At 36.5% G+C, this 19,992-nt stretch overlaps 5 protein-coding genes across 9 annotated transcripts; 2 read left to right on the top strand and 3 right to left on the bottom strand.

Annotated features, from left to right (window-relative positions):
• Positions 1–87: 87 nt before the first annotated feature.
• LOC105692909 (TBC domain-containing protein kinase-like protein) lies at positions 88–3,955 on the bottom strand. Its single transcript, XM_012412435.3, has 14 exons — positions 3,835–3,955; positions 3,388–3,617; positions 3,057–3,306; positions 2,746–2,974; positions 2,401–2,672; positions 2,182–2,328; positions 1,980–2,100; positions 1,743–1,904; positions 1,497–1,674; positions 1,211–1,417; positions 893–1,152; positions 680–807; positions 429–591; positions 88–324 (listed from the first exon to the last, which is right to left on the bottom strand). The coding sequence occupies exons 2-14, from the start codon at positions 3,590–3,592 to the stop codon at positions 217–219; spliced, it is 2,430 nt and encodes an 809-aa protein (XP_012267858.2). The 5' UTR covers positions 3,593–3,617; positions 3,835–3,955; the 3' UTR covers positions 88–216.
• On the top strand, positions 3,928–8,555 carry LOC105692911 (dihydrolipoyllysine-residue acetyltransferase component of pyruvate dehydrogenase complex-like). Of its 5 annotated transcripts, none has more exons than XM_048655797.1 (13): positions 3,928–3,944; positions 4,467–4,672; positions 5,046–5,227; positions 5,341–5,540; positions 5,649–5,823; positions 5,907–6,109; positions 6,213–6,364; positions 6,454–6,620; positions 6,697–6,873; positions 6,944–7,128; positions 7,202–7,302; positions 7,383–7,601; positions 7,771–8,555. In XM_048655797.1, the coding sequence occupies exons 2-12, from the start codon at positions 4,546–4,548 to the stop codon at positions 7,550–7,552; spliced, it is 1,839 nt and encodes a 612-aa protein (XP_048511754.1). In that variant the 5' UTR covers positions 3,928–3,944; positions 4,467–4,545; the 3' UTR covers positions 7,553–7,601; positions 7,771–8,555. The 5 variants fall into 5 exon arrangements, with proteins under 5 accessions (XP_048511754.1, XP_012267865.2, XP_020711994.2 ...); XM_012412442.2 differs by lacking the exon at positions 3,928–3,944 and adding an exon at positions 4,108–4,261; XM_020856335.2 differs by lacking the exon at positions 3,928–3,944 and adding an exon at positions 4,198–4,331.
• A 411-nt stretch (positions 8,556–8,966) lies between these two features.
• LOC105692903 (serine/threonine-protein kinase PAK 2) lies at positions 8,967–12,832 on the bottom strand. The gene has a single exon (XM_012412425.3). It carries the CDS (start codon positions 12,335–12,337, stop codon positions 10,829–10,831), a length of 1,509 nt encoding a protein of 502 aa, XP_012267848.1. The 5' UTR covers positions 12,338–12,832; the 3' UTR covers positions 8,967–10,828.
• A 188-nt stretch (positions 12,833–13,020) lies between these two features.
• LOC105692905 (succinate dehydrogenase assembly factor 2, mitochondrial-like) lies at positions 13,021–14,030 on the top strand. Its single transcript, XM_012412428.3, has 3 exons — positions 13,021–13,158; positions 13,245–13,393; positions 13,494–14,030. The coding sequence occupies exons 1-3, from the start codon at positions 13,123–13,125 to the stop codon at positions 13,762–13,764; spliced, it is 456 nt and encodes a 151-aa protein (XP_012267851.2). The 5' UTR covers positions 13,021–13,122; the 3' UTR covers positions 13,765–14,030.
• On the bottom strand, positions 14,019–19,927 carry LOC105692901 (Bloom syndrome protein homolog). The gene is made up of 15 exons (XM_012412421.3): positions 19,785–19,927; positions 19,526–19,688; positions 18,717–19,412; positions 17,874–18,615; positions 17,676–17,810; positions 17,425–17,594; positions 17,107–17,328; positions 16,639–17,000; positions 16,299–16,557; positions 15,682–16,210; positions 15,389–15,576; positions 15,107–15,297; positions 14,856–14,986; positions 14,575–14,764; positions 14,019–14,481 (listed from the first exon to the last, which is right to left on the bottom strand). Exons 1-15 carry the CDS (start codon positions 19,883–19,885, stop codon positions 14,313–14,315), a joined length of 4,248 nt encoding a protein of 1,415 aa, XP_012267844.2. The 5' UTR covers positions 19,886–19,927; the 3' UTR covers positions 14,019–14,312.
• Between the last annotated feature and the right edge of the window lie 65 nt (positions 19,928–19,992).

Here is a 19,992-nt window from a genome sequence, read left to right as displayed (position 1 = left end):
CATCACACCGCACTGTTTTCATGTAGTACACCAATTCACCATATTGTTTTGGTATGGTCGTCTAGGCAACGGATAAGGCAGAACAGATTGACAAATACAAATTGCTATATTGAAATTGGAATATTAATGAAAATTGAACTAGATTATCAACATAACAGATCGTGCTTGGTATTCGTTTACGCCACATAATGGTACATGTATTAATGATAATCATTTTTAACGAGGTGGAACCAGAATATTGGCAGCAGCAGATCGAAGAGCGTAAATGCCTCCTGCCAGGGAACAAACCCTCAGAACTCCACAGCTTATCAAGAAATCTGCGAACTTCGAAAAGATCCGTGGTCATTTTTGTGATGAGAATTGTAGAATCATATACATAGCAAGCTAACATTCAAATTTGAAATCAACATGAAAATACTAAAAATTACCAATGCATTGTTTTGATCATGCTGGCCAATAATAACTACAATATTGTCTTTATTATTTGCCAAAGATTCACCGTGCGGACCTAGCGTTGTTATGTCTATGTGAGATAGCTGAACACTTGTGAATGGAATGTTGATACTACCCAAAACAGCGCTTCTTTCGTACCTGTTGAAAGTGAGTGATCAGAATATTACCTTCTCCATTCGTTTGTATGCAGCTGGGAAGAGAATAGAGAATAAAAGCAGCAACTCACTGTGTGTTATTACGTATGTCTACAACAATCATTCTTCGTGGATTGTTTTGTAGTAGATTCAAGAAGTCTTCAATGCTAATTCTTGGCATTTTTTCAGTTCCAGGTTCAGGATCAATCCAGTTCGTTGCCTATAAAAGTACGAATATTGAGTTTCATAATTCATAGCTTGGAAATAATGAATATTTCAACACCATATGCATGATGATAACTCACCTTTGATTGGTCAAATTGATGCCGTCTATAAGTAATACTGTTAGGCGTTTTGTGATACATTGTCATTGAGTCCTTAACACATAATTCTATGTCGATTTCCGGAAGATCGGAAAATAACAGTATGCATTCATTAAATCCGGAGGTGAGTAGAGAATCGCGAAGCTGCCTGAGTATTGCCAGACCGACCAATAAGGGAAACGAAGAATCTCCAAGTAAGAGCTTATCCCACAAATGGAGTATTTTATGTAGAGGAAATACATCTACAAGTCATTAAAAAGTCATCAAAATTATATTGAACTAGTTTAATTGAATACTTACGCGAAAACATTGTCAGAAACCACGGTATAGCAAACAGCTCAGGCACAAAATTTATCGATTTTAAATGGTTTGCCAACTGTGGATCATGAAAAGCTATAGTTTGTGAAAACTTTCCAAGATACTCATGTATTACTGCTGAATTATCCTTCAGGAAAAATTTATGCAGATATTTGGGGATAAATGCTGACAAGCAGGCAAATGCTCGAGCTGAAAATGAAAAGGAATCAGGATCGGTTGTACCTAAATGTCAAAAATCAATTGTGAATAGAATCAGCTATGCTCTTACCTTCGTTGTCAAAATTTAGATACAAAAATGGAGCTGTGAGCGAATCTAAACCTTGCCAATACACGTAATTAGGATTATCTCTGACCCAGGCTTTCAATAATCTTTGTAGTCTTTCGTGTCCTGCTCCAGAAGATAATAGTTCACTATATTGATGACATCGTGGAATGTCTACTTCGATCTACCAAAAATACAATAGTTTTAAATGCAATTGACTTTCCACTCGAGCTGACATGTAGTTCTTTGCACCTGTCTATCTGTATGTGTCGGAGTTTCTTTGTCAATCATCTCGTATCCACGTTGAATATCTCCACTTACACCGAGCAGTGCTGCCCAAACTGGACCTCGAACTGGAGGTGGAATATCTTTATGAGCTTCTCTGATAATTGCATCTTTTGTAATTGGATATGCCTGCATCAAAAAGAAGAAATCGTATCATATGGGAAATGGATCTTCTTGAACTTTTCAGTAAAACTAAACTCTGACCTGTAACAGCCTATCGTAAAGTACAATTCTATAAAATTGATACTCCGTGTCTCTTTCCCTAATTATCAGTGGTAATTGAGATGCACCTTTCGTCAGATCATCCTGCGCTTGTATGTGCATTCTGAATGGAAATCAAGGCTATCAAATGCGGTATATCAAGGTTTTGAAAATTTTTGAGAATCAAGATCAATATCATACTCACTGATTCATCAACCGTGGGTAATTTGCTGTAAATGGAACATGAAATAATCGCTGTCGCAACGTATCTAAAGGCACTTTGACAACTCTTAAATCGAGTAAGCCAGCTGCGTCCCTACGACCAAATATCTGACCCAACAGTGCTACTAAGCTGAAAAATTCTACCATTATATTTTGTTACACAATATACAGCAATGATTTTTGGTAATAACAGATAATATACTTTGGCACAGATAAAATAGGAGGACGCGATCGTATTAATCCTTGTTTCTTCAACTCCATTGTTATGTCACCACCAGCAAGCTGCCATAGATAGTATAACTCATCCATTTTACGGGCAATAACATTAGTGTAAATTTCCTGCTCCTTCAATTCTTCATCTTTTGTCAATTCTTTAAACAAAGAATGTTGTATCAATATTTCTGGGGTCTTCCGTTTGCTTGGGTAGATTTGTAGACAGCAGTCCACAAAGTCTTTAACTTCCTCTGGGAGGGCCTGGTAATTTCAATTGAATACATGTATTAGGTATTTCTAGAACTCGGTATTTTAAATGTACGGATAAACAAACCTCATATATTTCGAAACAATTGTTTTCTCTTGCGATCCGCTCAAAAATTGTTGTTTCTGAATTGAGAAGACTCAAAACTTTGCGCAAACATTGAGCTAATTTAATTCCAGTCCAAATATTTTGCTTTAATAAACATTCAGCAATTATTATTCCAAGAGACCAGCTATCGACTTTGACACCACTTGAACCAGTTCCCAAAAACACCTCTGGCGCTGTATACTTTGGATACCTAGAAAATATGAGACTGATATGAAGCTTACCAGACTTTTTAAAAAAAAATCAAAATATCTATTTTAGTTCACAAATCTCACCCAATTGGAAATGAAACATTTTTGCCACTATCAGTCATATAATACAGCCCATAATTATATAGCTTGACATTTCCATCTTTGTTAATCAAAATGTTATCTGGACTGAGGTGCCTGTGCACAAGACCCAATTTATTCATATGACATAAAGCCAGGAGGCACTGATACGATATCTTCCTTACAGTTTCTATGGAGAGGTTCTTTTCACTACTCAACGGGTCCCCACTGTATTCAGCTACTACAACTGTTCTTTCTGAAATTAATTAATATAGTAAATAATACATATCTTTGTCCAGCTTCCACTTATATGTCACATCACCAGTATTCTACCAACCATGTTTACTTCTGATTATATCAAGATAAGTGGACAAGTTAGGATGATCGATCGTCTTCAGAAATTGTGATCTCCCATAAATGGTTATGGAATTTGGGGTGAGCGGCAAGCCGTTGCTACCACACAGCTCCACCGGATGGCTGCGAGCAAAAAATGTTGTTCCACCCAGACAGCGCTCTTCATCTTCTAGCAGAGCTGGGCACATCTTGTCTTCTAGTACAAAGAAAACCCTACACGCATTTTATGTTTTGAACTTGAAAATTCGTAGGCGTTGCTAGAACCTTGAAAGATAGAGTGTGCACGGTGTATACATTATTTTCTAGTAAAAATTCACAAAGTGTGTGCATACGTCATGAATTAGAGAAAGCCGAATTATAATAAATAATTTTGATCAAATTAGTATATGTATATTCAACAACGCAAGTTCAGTCAGCAAATTCGTCTCACCTCTTGCGGATCAGCTGCTAGCTGTCACTTGGCTGTCAAAACTTGTTTCCACCGCAAAAGTTCAGGGGGCGGTTTCGCCAACACATGTTCGGGGTGCAGACGATACTTGAGTAAAATTATACTAGAAGATTAAATAATTTTGCTGGCGTTAAAGACGTTAGAAAAATAAAAGCATTATTTACGAAGAAAGGAATATTTTCATACAGATCGATTCTTATACATATATTGATACACTTTTCGTCCAATTAGCTGTTTTACATTCGTCTTTCTCGGGTGTTCAGCGAAAGCACGGCGCGATCTTGAAATGAAGCTATGATGATTCATGAGTCATTCTGGAGCTTGATAAGACCGTTTAAAAAGATGCTTACTCTTGATTTTTATATAGCCATTTGCAACTAACGTAAGATTCGCTAGCCAACTTATTTAGGTCAGTAATTTCATAGATCCATATCGTCCCTGTAGTCGAGCTAGCAGCATTCTATTCACGAATTCTCAGAGCAAGTATCTGTAGAGATGATAGTTATTTAACAACTCGGCTAATTACGAAATCATAACATTTTTAAAAAACACTTGGCTTGCAGATAAATAAATTTGAATTTACTCACAGAATTCGCTAATGTACCCGCTTGCAGATACGTGACCTTGGCGTAGAGGACAACTTCGGAGATTAAAGGTCATACGAAATTACAATCCGATTCTTTCGGTGAAAAAATGGCGCAAGTTTTGAGGGGTAGAGTTGGTGTATTTACGACACAATATTTTCACAAAATTGTCCCCAAAGTTGAATTACCCACTAAGTATCATCGGTCATGTTTTCACACCAGCTGGGTTCTCGATGGTAAGTATCCTTTCATTCATCATTACCTGCATCAACATATGCGAATCCCAAAGGTTATGTTCAGGAGTCATCCATAATAACTATTATCCAATGGTTAATTGATTGAGTAGACGTTATATTGCAAATACTGTAGGAATAGATTGTTCTGCGTTGAAACTTTTAGTTACAGTTGCATTAATTGCCAAGAGACTGTCGATGAAATTTGTTCGCTCTGGTTATGCAACTATTCTTGTAGTTATTGGAGCATTGACAGCATCAAAATATGGAATTTCAAATTCTTGACAGTCATTGATGGTCATGCAGACATGAGAGTGTAGGTGTTTGATTGGATCTCAAAGTTAGTTCACTACTATATTATGAATATTTCTGTCAGTGAAGGGACGGGAACTTCTGATGCCCTCATTGTCGCCGACAATGGAACAGGGCACCATTGTCAAGTGGCTCAAGAAAGAAGGAGATGACATTGACGCCGGTGATGCAGTCGCTGATATCCAGACCGATAAGGCGGTCATGGCCATGGAAATGGACGACGAAGCTGTTATGGCTAAAATTATTGTAATATTCATTTATCTGCATTTTTTTTTCGCTTCATATCCTTCAATTTGCCGTCAACGTTTGAGATCCATCCTTTAGCTAACAATAACTTTCATGACTTTATATCACTTCAGGTTCCCGAAGGAACAAAGGATGTTAAAGTTGGTACACTCATTGCATTGACAGTTGAGAAAGGCGAAGATTGGAAGTCAGTAGAATTACCAACAAGTGCTGATTCTAGTGCATCCAGTTCTCCAACTCCCTCTACTCCTTTATCTTCACCTTCACTATCTGCACCTTTGATGCAGGCATCTCAGGAAATACCGGATAGCCAGTAAGTCTACATATCTGTGTAACTATTACAAAGTTTGAAATAGTAACTTGGGATTATCTACGCATAAAGTTTGAATGATGAAGAATCACAGTCAATTTTTGTTTTCAGACAAAGTTTGACAATGCCTGCACTATCCCCAACAATGACATCTGGAGTTATTGTGAAATGGCTTAAGAAAGAGGGTGATAATATAGAGCCTGGAGATGCTGTTGCTGAAATTCAAACTGATAAGGCAGTCATGTCCTTCGAAATGGAGGATGAGTTGGTTCTTGCAAAAATAATCGTATGTCCTATAAAAAGAAATTATTATAATTAAAAAATTATATGAAAAAACGTCTCCTGCTAACTTTTGGACTGCGAATTTAGGTACCAGAAGGATCCCAAGTTGAAGTTGGGCAGTTGATCGCTTTGACCATGGAAAAGGGTTCTGATTGGACAAAGGCTGTCGTTCCCAGTATTACAGTACCTACTCCTGCTGCAGCTTCATCAAAACCAGCTCCTGCAAAGTCAGCTCAAGTGTTGGCAACAACATCAATAACAACGGGATCGCTTCCATCTCCTAGTGGACAGTATGTGCAATCATACTTTCTGAAACTGTTCTTTGAGATTTAGAGTTGTTTTTTCATTCCATTCATCAGATACCGTCTTAATTGTGTTACCTGTGTTAATCAGAGTCTATGGTTTGGCTGTGAAGAGACTACTTGAAGAGTACAACTTAAGTTCCGGTTCAATAAAAGGAACGGGTAGACCCAATCGTTTGCTCAAAAGTGATGTCCTTGCTCATATCCAAGCCCATGGTTTACAGAAAGTGGCACCTAAAACTGGTAACACTTCCAACCAATATTTCATTCAGTACTTATATTTTTTATCGGTTATTATAAGAAATAATTTAATGTCTACTTTAATTTTTAAGCTGCTGTACCAGCCCTTTCAAAAGCTTCTAAACAACAAGATTTGAGTTCTTCAGAAATTACTAGTGAGAGACCGTCTGGACTAGGTAAAAATATCCCCTCAGCGTACAAGGACGTTCCTGTGAGCAACATTAGAGGAATAATTGCAAAACGACTTGCAGAATCTAAGGTATCTAGCTGTGTTGTAAGGTTGTTTGTCGTAGCAAGTCTGATTTTCTGTATTACTCTTGACAACATATTTTCAGAGAAATATACCTCACTCGTACCAATGTATTGACATTAAAGTGGATAAGCTGAATGAAATCCGAGAAAAACTTAAATCTGAGAATGTTAGTGTGTCTGTCAACGATTTTGTCACCAAAGCTGTTGCTCATGCACTGCTGGAATGCCCAGCAATTAATACATTATACCAAAATGACAAGGTGGAGTTGATGGTTTATCTTGAAATTTGCAGTACTGACTAGATTATCAATTCTCCTTCATCGGTTACAGATAGTCCAATTGCAAAAAGTGGACATTTCATTTGCAGTTTCTATTCCAACCGGTCTTATAACACCGATTATTTTCGACGTGCCCTCAAAAGGGTTGACAGAAATATCTCAGAATTCCAAAGAGCTTGCTGGTAGAGCTCGTGAAGGAAAACTTCAGCCTAACGAATTTCAGGGTGGTTCTTTCACGTAAGTTTCAGTTTGAGAGAATCAATTTTTTCTTATGTCAATTGTGATTTACGGTTTTTCTAATTGCCATCAGAATCTCCAACCTTGGTATGTTCGGCATCAAAGAGTTTTCAGCCATTATCAATCCTCCTCAAACAGCTATTTTAGCTGTAGGAACTGGGAGGCGAGAACTAGGTAAAATGTTGTTGATTTTTCTGTGGAAATATTACAAATTTTAGTTATTGAAAATTGTAAATTATATCTTGTGATCACAGATTCTAATTTCAATACTGTCACAAGAATGACAACGACACTCTCTTATGATCGGCGAGCGATTGATGAAGATCAGGCAGCCGATTTCTTAGCAGTTTTGAGAGCTATGCTTGAAGATCCAACTTTTTTGGCTGTTGGAAGAGCTCAGGCTCATAGACACAAACGACTGTGATCCCACCAGTGAGTTGACAATGTTTTATGCTCGGAGCATGTGAAATCAGGTATCTGTTACACTGTTATCATAGATATATTAAACTATTAAGCCCCTTCGCACTTACGTTGTTAAGCAATCATATTATTGCTCATTGCTTCTCAATATTTCGAGTGAATCACCTCACCTTATCTGGTGAGTCACCTTATTAACAAAATATTTTTTTGTTTCTGTTACAGGTTCTATACTAGAACAAGAACATTTTGAATTTCAACATCATTACACGTTAAAAAAAATTGTACAGGATATTCATGGATAGAAAGCTGCAGCCATCCTTGCAAACGTACGGAATTTCTGTGCGACTTGTATCACAATTTAAGTTCACCACAAAGCTGCCAAAAATTATATATTAAAACAGCTTAATCAAGCTTACATAACAACGATGTATATATTTAAAACGGAACTGGCCTGGTAATTAGGTTTTACTCCTTAATTATTTCAACTGTCATCTCTGGTGTAGAAAGTGACGTTATGATGTCACACAAATTTTCTCGTGTAGTATAGTTGAATCATGAAAATACGTATGTGAAGAAATATTGATTAAAATACTATTTCAAGTTGAGCTGAAATACTTGTAGTGCCACTTTTCAGCTTTGAGTATTCTGTGCGCATTCAGTGATTTACTATAGCAGGGTAAATGTTTGTCAGGTAATCATACTACATGATAATTTATCAGAATCGAAAAAGGTATTCTCATCTACCTGACAATCAAAGGATATTTTATTTGTCTGTTATTTATTTATTTATTAATTACGTTCTGCGAATTTGGGACGATAGTAACATGCAAATTACCTCGTTAGAAAATTATAAAATTTCTAAGGAACACTATTGTTATTTAATTCTAGCTAATTGATTTGTACAAATTTTTAATTTTAGCCAGATTAATTATCATCTGTGTAATCACGTGAATCATAAATACTCACGAAAAAAAATATTTCCTCAATAAATTAATTCAAACCTAAAACAAAGATGTGATCTTTGATTTTCCTACTATATGTTAATTAGAATGAAACACTTTGAACGCCAGACAAAAGGTAATAAGAATAATCAATGAATTAATTCTCATTCTTCAATGGTTTGTTATCTTTCGGGTATTCGGGTATTGAGTTCTGCAGAAATATAATTTGCTATATTTGTTTCGGCTTATCAAGTTTAGTGATAATGTTTTATACCCAGCCTCGCACACTAACACATTCTCCGCTCTGATATGCAATATAATATTTCGATTACCACAAAAGTGCGTATCTTTAGCTCTGCGTCTAGATTGTTTATTCCTATTCGAATTCCAAGGTTGAGAAATCAGCCGAATTATTTTTACAAGCCACTGAAATGTTATTCATTAGTTTTGGTGATGCTGTTAATCTGATTCTAGAAATAAACGACCCAAGTTTTATTCATTTTTTTTTTTTTATCAATATTACATACGTATTTTATTTACATATACATAACTTGTATAATAATTATAGCCTGTTGAACGTGGGCGACCAGCAGCTGTGAAAATGTAAATATTTTTTTCAGCTATAATTTTGAAAATATCTAATATGAAATTTTAAGCAAAAACCGGTGCTTTCAGACAAGTCATTTTTCGTATTGCACGTGCGTTGCTTCACATAAATATTTAGAGATACAAATCCGCTAGCCGATCAATGTATCTATCATATAAAGCTCTGTGGTGTAGAGTTACTGTTGAAACAAGATGAAGCAGAAAACACCCAGAAACTAAAAAATAACTTTATGCGATCATATCCCTGGGTTGCATGCTCTAAAATGTACAGCCATGATGCAAATTATTGATTACCCAGATAATAGTACATACAAAACGATAAAGTACTATCAATGATAATCATCAATGCCGTATCGGTCAATCTTCAATTAAATTTATTCATTTACCTAATTCAAATATATTCACGTTTTTTAGTTCTGTCTGATCAGGTAGTGACGACATTTAAATTTTATAAATGATATTTAAAGGCCTAGTATTGATGAAATAGATTGAGCCTTCTATTTGAACTTCATGTGATATTATTTCTTACGTTACATTTGTTCTGTGAATTTTAGATCACATACAGAATTTTGATTACATTTGTTGCTCAGAATAATCTGGTCAAGGCTATGGAACGTACATAGAAAATTAATACTCTTATAAAAGTCGTCATAATTGTCAGATAAAATATTTTCGTACCCTTATGTACGATGTTATCGTACTAAGTTGACCGCTTATTTGGTTGAGCAGATTACCATGCCTTTTGGCCATATTAATTGATATATATTTGAAAAAAATCTTAATACATGGAAAATATGAAATGCGAAAAGTGCATTACATAAAATACAACTTATTGCAGAATATTGCATTTATTTGGTCCTTTTTAAAATGTTCGATTGCTATGACAATCAAGTTATCATTAAATTGGCTATCACTGATTTAAGGTTTGCAAGAACTGTGGGTTTTTTTCAAGGATTATTCTTATTAAAAATAAGCTATTACAATTGTATAAAATTTATCAAAATACTTATTACGTTCATACTTTTAACAAACGGTTTCTGCTGAAAAACCTCATAGCAGAAAACGAGGCACTTGGTCAAGCGTAGGATATGAATTAATGAAAATCCTAATGGAAAATCAAACCAACAGGTTTGTGGTATTTACAGCCAACTGATATATATAATTGACAAACGGGAATCTGTAAATCACACTTTGACAATAACGTTTCATGTACTTTAATGACGAAATATGAATTTTTTTATGAATTATCGCAAAAGCTGTTGGAATATGGAAAATACTTGTATATCGTGACATTCTTCCAATTCACATAAATACTTTGTGTCAGTCTTGAATATAATATTGTTCATCGTTGACTACACTTGACTGCAATAGTCTGAATCAGCTATGCCAGCAATTATTGATATAATAATACTAAATACACTAAACGCGACTAATAATATAATAAAAATATTAATCTTTCATTACACAAGTTTAAAAAATATGTGTATATCCAAATTCAAATTTGGTTATTAAGATCAAATATTTACTTCATGTATATCAACATGTATTTATGTATAAAATTCATAATGATACCTGGTAAGGGGTCTGTTACTTACTGTGAAATGGAAGTGATGAATGTAAATCCATAGCCAAGACAAGGACTTAAAAATTCATACTTCTTCGATGACCACAGTAAATTCTTTGATTGTTAATTGGAGAAAAAAAATTCCAAACCTGAAAGATATTAAATTTCCTTAGAAGACTTTCCGCAAAATTCTTTGGGCTGCACGTATCAATGGCGTAAGTGTAGATAAATCTGCACAATTATCTAAAAATGGATGAGTCAGCAGCTCATCAGCTGTTGCCCGATCATCAACTTCAACAGCCAGGCATCTCTCCAAGAAATTTTGAAACGCTGGACTCAGTGTATCCCATCTTGGAATTGAAGGCTTTCCAATGGCAGCTATTAGATATAAAGCTCTCAGTGGCGTTTCTTTCAAATATGGTGGTTCTCCTTCAATCATCTCAATTGCCATTATACCCAGAGACCAAATATCTACTTTTTTACCGTACTGCTTTCTTGTAACCACCTCTGGAGCCATCCAGTAAGGAGTTCCTACCATCGTCTGTCTTTTTTCATCGCCAACAATGTTGGCGCAAAATCCAAAATCAGTCACCTTCACTATCCCATTCATCCCAAGAAGAATATTATCCGACTTAATGTCTCTATGAATGATTCCTTTTGCATGGAGAAAGCTAATGGCCTTAAGCACCTCACGGCAAACAGCCGCTATTTGCGCCTCTTTCATCACAGTCTCGGTGACAACATCTGTAAGGGGTCCTCCATCCAGGAGTTCCATTATGACCCACAAATGTTCGTCTACCAAGTAAGCGTCAAGGAAATTAACCAGATTCGAGTGATGAAACCCCTTAAGAACTTGAATTTCCGTGAGAATCAATTCTTTCTTAGGTTGTTTGGACAGATCTATGTCCTTAATTGCAACTCTATGATTGGTTTTTGTATCAGTGGCTATGAAAACTGTACCAGATGCACCAGCTCCAACTTCCTTGCTTCGTTCAAACCTAAGATGAGGATCACCAGAGTTACAGATTTTCCTTAATTCCTCAAATACCTCATCCTCAGTCATCTTTCCAACAGACCCCTCTGTCTTTCTACGTAGGATGGGGCTTTCATCATCAGGGTGCTGTATCTCATCAGGAAGTCGGGTGTCATCGTCATTGTCAATTCGATATGTACTCAAATCTTCTAGTATTTCGGTCAATGTTTTTTCATTGCGTTCCACTTTATTTCGAGGTGCAGGTTTTGGAACTTTATTGAGCTTTGGTGGAAGATCGGGTAACCTTTGCTGACTGTCATTGGAACTTATCGAAGTACTGCCATCGGAGTCTCCAGATTGATACTGTTTTTTTGTAAGGATCTTATCTATCTCTTGAGACTCTTCAGCAATCAACCTCTCAGTTACAAACGGCTTAAAGACTTCCTCGAGAGGTTTCTTCTTAATTGAATAATTATAGAACTTGATAGCCTGCAAGGCAGCTGCTGGGTTCTCGTTTTGCTCGCTCTTTGTTATCTGTCTATCCAATTCTTGTATCCAACGTTCAGGTAAGCCCTCAAGCTGTCCTGTCACGATGTTTTTACTGACATGAAACTCGTGAGATACATTTGTTGGTAATCCAATCTCCGAGACAACTTCCACAGTGGTCTTTTTCTTGGAGAAGAGCTTCGTTATACTCAAACTCATTTTGACTAGCGGATTATCGCCGTTACTCTTCGGACGCTCCGTGGTTGTAGGTTTTCAATTCACAATGATAGATTGAAAATAAAGATTTAGGAAGTTGTAGTTGAAACGTGGAAACACTCTCTTACGATCACACCCATTATCCAGGGGTCCCAGTGTACGACTCGCGATCTTATCTATTTTGCAAAACTACATTCAGTTACACTCATAGGGTATGTATTGTTATGCCTTAATTCTTACTCAATACTAACTGATAAGTACAGCTTAACAATTGTTCTTAGTCTTTACATACGGAGGTGTGTAATAGTTATTCAATTAGCACTGAGTCAAGATTTCATCCCCGAGACAACCGACCGTGCGTCTCTTTTCACTTGGGAGATACCAAGGTTTCACTTTCCGGAATCCGGAGTCGGCGTATGCAGCGATGTGAGAAACCGTATCCTGCGTCGCGACTTTTTTTCAATCACTCATGATTTGCATCGAAATGATTATATTTTTTAGATAATTCTATCTAAAATTCTAGGACTGGACACGCCATCTGCCTTTTGCTGATTCGACAAACGTAAAATGAATCATCAACCCCTTACCGACAGAAACTGAAGATTTCTCATCAAAGCCATGTGATTCCGAAATAACTTTTTATTGGACGTTGGAGACTACGTCGTCTGCCTTTCAGCTGCTTCAAGGGCAAGTCTGTCAATTATATTTTGAAGGAATTTGTCAAAAATCGAAAACGTTGGTTTTCAGTGTCTTGTAGTCGTTTTTGCTGGAATTCCACAGGCCTCATCATGAATGCTGTTGTAAAATCTAGGAAACTATTGAAAGTAAGTTATCATGATTTTTCATTAGTTTATTTTCAGAATTACTTGGATTAAAAACAGCTGGCAATGATTATATTTCCTCTTCACAGGTCACATCTTTCGTTCTAACCCGAAATGTTTCCGGCAGTTGTGTCAACAGGCATAATGATTCAGGTATTGTGCATCCGGAGGCTCAAGAGCCACATATTCCCCCTTACGTGGAGCGAGAAGGTGAAGAACCAGCTCTAAAAAGGGCCAGGTGCGAATATGGCAGTAATAGAAATTACTTGAATTAAATTTTATTCAATTTTGGTCAAATGCCAAGAATTCTAACAATATTGAAATATCTTAATTTTCAGACTTATGTACCAGTCTCGCAAGCGCGGTATGTTGGAAAATGGCCTTTTACTCAGCACATTTGCTAAAAAATATCTGAACTCATTCAACGAGTCACAAATTCAATTATATGACCGACTAATTAATTTACCTTCAAATGACTGGGACATATTTTACTGGGCTGCAGAAGTGAAGCCAACACCTTTGGAATTTGATAATGAAGTAATGGATCTACTGAAAGAACATGTTAAAAATAAAAACAGAGATGTCAGGTTGATGCAACCAGAATTGTAAATATTGACTAGCACTGTAATTACATTACTAGTCTGTTAGAGATTCAGTTCTTCTTCAAGAAGGGCAAGGTAGAAAACTGCGGTAGCATTGGTACCCAGGAACCCCTTCATGTTTGCTGCTCTTTCCTTTCTACTTAAGGATTTTTACAATGAGTCAGTATTTTTGTCGTAGCAATACGAGATTTTCTCATTTCAAACTCAAGTGTTTGGAAAAATAATTTTGATGATGTATATTATCTGGGGAAAAAATAAATATTAGAATTCAAATCTGGTTTATTACAAAAACATAAACTCATCACGGACAGTAAATTATTTATATTTATACATAAGGCTAGCCACTAGTTTTGTTGACCATTAATAATTTGTTGGGCTTTGATTCTCAGAAAGACAAGTTTCGAATTATTTTTCAAGCTAATGTCTTTACAACGTTATTGACTCGTTATTTTCAGGACCCACAAAAAGTGAATACAGCCTAGCACTTGAGGCTTGATCCTATATTTAAGTGCGCATTATTTATCTGTGAATAACTTCAACTATTTGCTTAGTTTTCTAAATGCCCAGATTTTGGAACCGATAGGGATCTTTTGAAAAGACCTGCTTTTGACCGAGATCCAATAATCCTGGACCACGACTGGACCCACTGCTACGTCCACTTGCTGTGCCACGACTTGTTCTAGCACTTTGTCTGCCTCGCGTGGTTGATTGTTTCGACTGGGAACTGAAAAAATCGAAAAAGTATGAATATAAACTTTGATCCCTCTGCTTGAGAATTCACAGTAATGATTTCACAAGGTTGAAAAGTTAAACTCACGTTGACACTCCGCGTTTAAACCGTTTAGCTTTACCAGTAGAACCACCTCGTCCTCTCCTTTTTGTTCCTCGACCACTAGTAGTGCTCCCTTCAGAATGCGGACATGTGACCGAAGACAACCAGGCTGCACTATTACCATCATCTTCAATATCAGTGATTTTCTCTTTGCTCGATGCTTCATTCAGCAAAACTATTGATGAAACACAATTTTTTATTCAGAAAGTTATAAAACTGAACTTAATGTATTGGGATGGTTGCGATTAATCAAATGGAATACTCGCCAGTCTTTTCGGCAGCATACTTTGCTGTAATATCAAGCAAAGCCTTCCCATATTTATCATAATTTGCTTTTGTGACATGAGGAATCTTTAACATCTCCTTTTCTGTTGCTGGTAGCTGCTGACTCATTGCTCTGTAATAAAAAATAACAGAAAATTATCTACCGTACTCAGGTGTATCCAGTAATGAGTAACAGCATCTTTCAACCCTATCGTATATCTCCCGTAAAACCCAACTTTAGTCATTTGCTAACCTGACGGCAATCATATTCATAATCGAGGCAGCAGAAACGTCCAAAGCACCAGCTATGCCACGCACTATTGACATTAGTTCTGAATAACATCGTGACTGTAAATCTTTTAGTGCCTCGTTTGATGGAATTGCATCGGCTGATCCAACGGCTACTGTTGTTGCACTGCCACACTTTCTCAATGCAAATTTTATCTAAATTAAAGATTAAAATGTAATCATGATGAGAATTCGGCATCATAGCAGGCTAAGGATTTTATGAAGGTGATTAGAAACACGGATGTACCTTGATGTTCTGTTTTGTAAGGAGATCCCGGCCTCTGGGTCCAATCTTGAGGTATGCACAGGCTATCTCATTGTTAATATACATGTCTTCCTGCAGGTACTGATCAATCACTAATTTATGTAACAGCCTTTCGATGTCATTTTTTTTCCAATTCTTTCCCCGACCAAATATTGGATGGTTGTTCTGGCCTAATGCATACAAGGCAGATATGAAAGTAACAAACAACTACATTTTACTACTATTGAATGCTGATCAGACATTTTTTTTAGCGCCTAAGACTATTCTTAATTCACCTGCATCCCTAATCTTTTTCAAATCACTGCCTTTAAAGATTTCAGTGATTTGTAAAAGAGTTACACCTTTCCTTTTTCCAAAATCTTGGACTGCCTTTACAAGTTCCCGTGCATCTTCAGTTGCGTCAATCATCTCAAATTTATCTTTACTTCTACAGTTATCACATGTTGTTGTTGAATTAGCCAAGCAGGATTCTTTCTTGAATATTTCACCAAAATAATTCAACTGCTGAACTCTCCGACAATCGGTTGTGTTCTCACAAAATGCAACCATTCTGTACAAGTTGTCCAAGTGGGTTTTCACGACTTCAGGGGGCGAGCCATCCGACTCGATCATTTTTCTTAATCGGTGCATATCTGCGTAATGGTAAAATAGAATGCAATCTGCTTTTTCTAAGTCACGACCCGCTCGCCCACTTTCTTGATAGTATCCTTCAATTGATTGTGGCAAAGCAGCATGTATCACATATCGCACATCCGGCTTATCAATTCCCATTCCAAAAGCTATAGTTGCACAAATAACATCAACCTGGTACCAAAGAATAGCTTTAGATCGATGATAGATGCAAAACATACTTCTTTGACTCATCACCACAATGAATACAGATAGTATTTACCTCATCAGAAATCCATTTTCCTTGTACAACAGCTCTTTGATTGTCAGTGAGTCCAGCATGGTAACTTAAAGCTGGTATACCATTACTTTTGATATTAGCAGCGAGAGAATCACAGTCTTTTCGTGAAAGGCAGTACACTATGCCACAAACTTTTTTAAACTTGGACTTTATCATAGCAATTACTTCTTCTGTACAGTTTTTACCCTTCTTGGGAATTATGCTATACTTCAAATTTGGTCGATTAAAGCTGCACATGAACCTGCAATCAAATATAAACTCATTTTGAAGACAAATCTGAAACTGACAAGTGGCTGATTATTCTTAATTTATACATGCTCACCATTTGGGCTGAGTCATATTCAACTGGTGTAAAATGTCTGTTCGCACTCTAGGAGTAGCTGTTGCAGTCAATGCCATCGTTGGTATTCTAGGATAATTTTCTCTCAGTGATTTCAGCTTTTTATAATCTGGCCTAAAATCATGCCCCCATTGGCTAACGCAATGCGCTTCATCAATCACGAATCTAGACAATAGATTTCGTTCATAGAGTCTATGCAAAGCACTGCAGAACCTTTGAGATGCAGATATCTTTTCTGGCGTTACATATAAGAGTTTTAATGTCGGTCCTGCTTTAGATAATTCTCTGTATATATTTTCTGCTTGAGTATCTGTCAAGTTACCAGACATATGCGCAGCTGGTATCTAGCAAAATATGCGATAATCGAATATCAGAATATGATTGGTAGAGATAATCTGACTTATATTCATTGAAAATAGTTTAATACTGATACTCATATGACGTACTTACATCAAGGGAATTGAGCTTCTGAACTTGGTCAAGAATGAGACTTTTCAGAGGAGATATTACAACAGTGATACCAGGAGCAAGTAGTGCAGGTAATTGATAGCACAAAGATTTTCCACCACCGGTTGGCATTAGTATAAAACAGTCAAAGCCTTGAAGGGCCGCGTTTATTGCTTGTAATTGATTAGGCCTGAAGCTGTGTAATCCAAATTTTCGTCTGAAGACCTAATAATAAGAGAAAGAAAAATAAAAACAATGATTCTGTAAAGAACATTGATAGCATTTTGGCCAATAAAAGCAATTGATTTGATGTCCACGAACCTTCAGCATTTCTCGGGAATGTGGATAGTGCAAGCCGTCAAATTCTCCGCTGACAGCGTCATTTTTGTAATCACCTGTAAACTGTCCACAGTTTGATGCAGCGACGGGTATTTGCACAGTGTTGGCACTGGTAGTAGGCTGTTCTAAAGACTTGAGTCCTAGTTTAGATTCTGCATGACAAATTTGCAACAGTTATCGCTTCACTTTAGACTTGTGCAAGCGCCAAATGAATACTAACAAAATTAACTTACGTGGGGTAGTTACTATTCTACTTTTCTCTGATATTGGGCTTTTGATTTTATGGTTGAATTCTATTGGAGGAAGTGACTGCAGCTCTTGGCTCAGTGTCCTGTCTGTAGGCTTATAGTGACCTGGTGATATGGAACCTGTAAAAAATTAATAATATGTAGCCATTGTTATACTAGCGATTAGAGCTATATCAAACATACCGAAACTTCCATTTAACTGAGACCACGAGTCATCCATAGTATATTTGGGAGACTCTGATTTTTGAGATAATGACTTAGCGCTACTATTCTGTTGCGACAATATTTTCAAAGGCTTATTATCGCTTGTCACAAATCTGTCAGCATTCTCAGAAGAAAAAGGAGCTGCAATTTCTGGGACACTAGGACTTCTCTGTGTTTTATCTCGGATAGTTCCAGCTTGTGCTGAAATCCCTGATGGTTTCTTTAACTGGAAACCAAACTTTCTGGTAAACGTTGTTGTCTTATTGGCTCCATTTGCATTAGTTCTGATATCTTCGAAGCCATTCGACCTGTCTATTGAATGGTCAGAGAATTCGTTTGAGGATGTAATAGTACTTGGTTTCTGGATGGAATTTGTGTAGGGTCCATGGTTGATACTGGGAAATGATGGGGAAGACGATACTTCGAAATCTCTGGTATACGATAAACCAAGTATACTTTCATCACTTGGAAATTCATCTGCATGTTGTGCACTTTGCTCCTCTTGACTAAGATGATCTAACTTTTTTTCCATAAGACGTATTTTTGCCTTCAGATGTTGACGAAGGATTTTCAGTTCTTGAAAAGTATTCATGTTAAAGCCTGGAAACTTTTCCAACACCAGCAAAGGGATCTGGTTGAATGCAGTAGATATCTTGTCCAAGATCTGTAGTTCAATTTCTTTTAGCATCTGTTGTCGTTGCTGCACTTGATTCTTCATTGACTAAAACCAATTCTAATAATTAGATTACAGGAATAAGTATCTTTTCAATGATTCTGATTACTTATCAGAGAATAACAAAATAATTAACAAATCAAACTAACAGGCATTGACGATACTGCAGATTTATTTTTCATCATCTGAATCCAAGGGTCAAGTTGGGAATCCAATCCCAAGGGTTTTAAATCTAATTTAACGTCTGGACCCCTCCATTCTTTTTTTGGTAACGAAGACTTAGTTTCAAACTCACAGCTTTCACTGTCTGAGTCTGAAATGACTCTTGGACTCGTAGAATTAAATAATAGACGTTTTTGCGGTATAGACAGATTTTTAAGACCAGGATCACTTTTGATGGTTGAGACTTTAGGCTGAGAAGAATTCGAAACTAGGCTAGCAGTTCTTTCAATGTCATTAAATTCTGATGGGCTAGCAGGGTTTATCATCATTGTCTCATCGTCATGAGAAATAATGTTTAGTCGATCTTTTTCTAATTTTACAGCAATATTTTCACTAAATGATTGGCTATCGTCATTGGAAGACTTAGGAGTCTCTTCAGAATTAATACTGGGAAAATTGCAGACAACTTTGTTCTTGACATCTTTCTCCAAAGTTTTGGTTTCTTGTTTTCCAAAAGAAGACAAAGGAGAAGTCCACTTGTCAGTTGTTATCAAATCCTTTTTTTGCTGTTCTTCTATAGAATCTTCAACGTAATGAATGTTTGAACTGATCCTAGAGCTTTTTTCATGATTATTCAGAGTTTGAGGATCTGGCAAGTGATCAGTCACATTAGTTTCGTCATTCTGAAAACCACAGTAAGAATTTCAAATTTTAACCATTCAAAGGAGTTGAAGGATCATTATACAGGCTCAATCTAAAATTATTTCAAACTTTTGGTTGTTACTTGGATATTTACCAATGATATAATAGAGTTTTTCAACTCTTGTTTCACAGCATATGACGCTGTGTCCTCTGTATCTGAGGGTGCTTCAAAACTGGTGTCACTGTCATCCCAAATATCGTCCGACTCAAATGTGGACTTTTTTGTGGCATTTTCTTTGGCAGTTATTTTCGGTGTACTGAGATCAGAATAGGACATTGTATGTAACATGGATATAATTTTGATTATCAGAATTCACAGAGCACCACAGGTATCTATTGGCCAGGGTAATTACCTCGATGAAGAAAATTTCAAAGTTGGTTGTCGAAGTTTTTTCACAAAATTAGTCAAAGTAGGCTGTATCTTATTGCTACTCAAAGATAAGTTTTTTGACATCCTGTCGAATTTTCAATATCATCAGACAAGGCATATGATGCATTAAAGTATCATTGTCAGAACATTCATCAGATACTAACAGATTTATACGAAGAACATACACGAAC

This window comes from Athalia rosae, chromosome 5, assembly GCF_917208135.1.
Source record: "Athalia rosae chromosome 5, iyAthRosa1.1, whole genome shotgun sequence".
NCBI classification, from domain to species: domain Eukaryota; kingdom Metazoa; phylum Arthropoda; class Insecta; order Hymenoptera; family Athaliidae; genus Athalia; species Athalia rosae.
The sequence above is the reverse complement of the archived record's forward strand: the minus strand, read 5'-3'. Positions and strand labels throughout refer to the sequence as shown.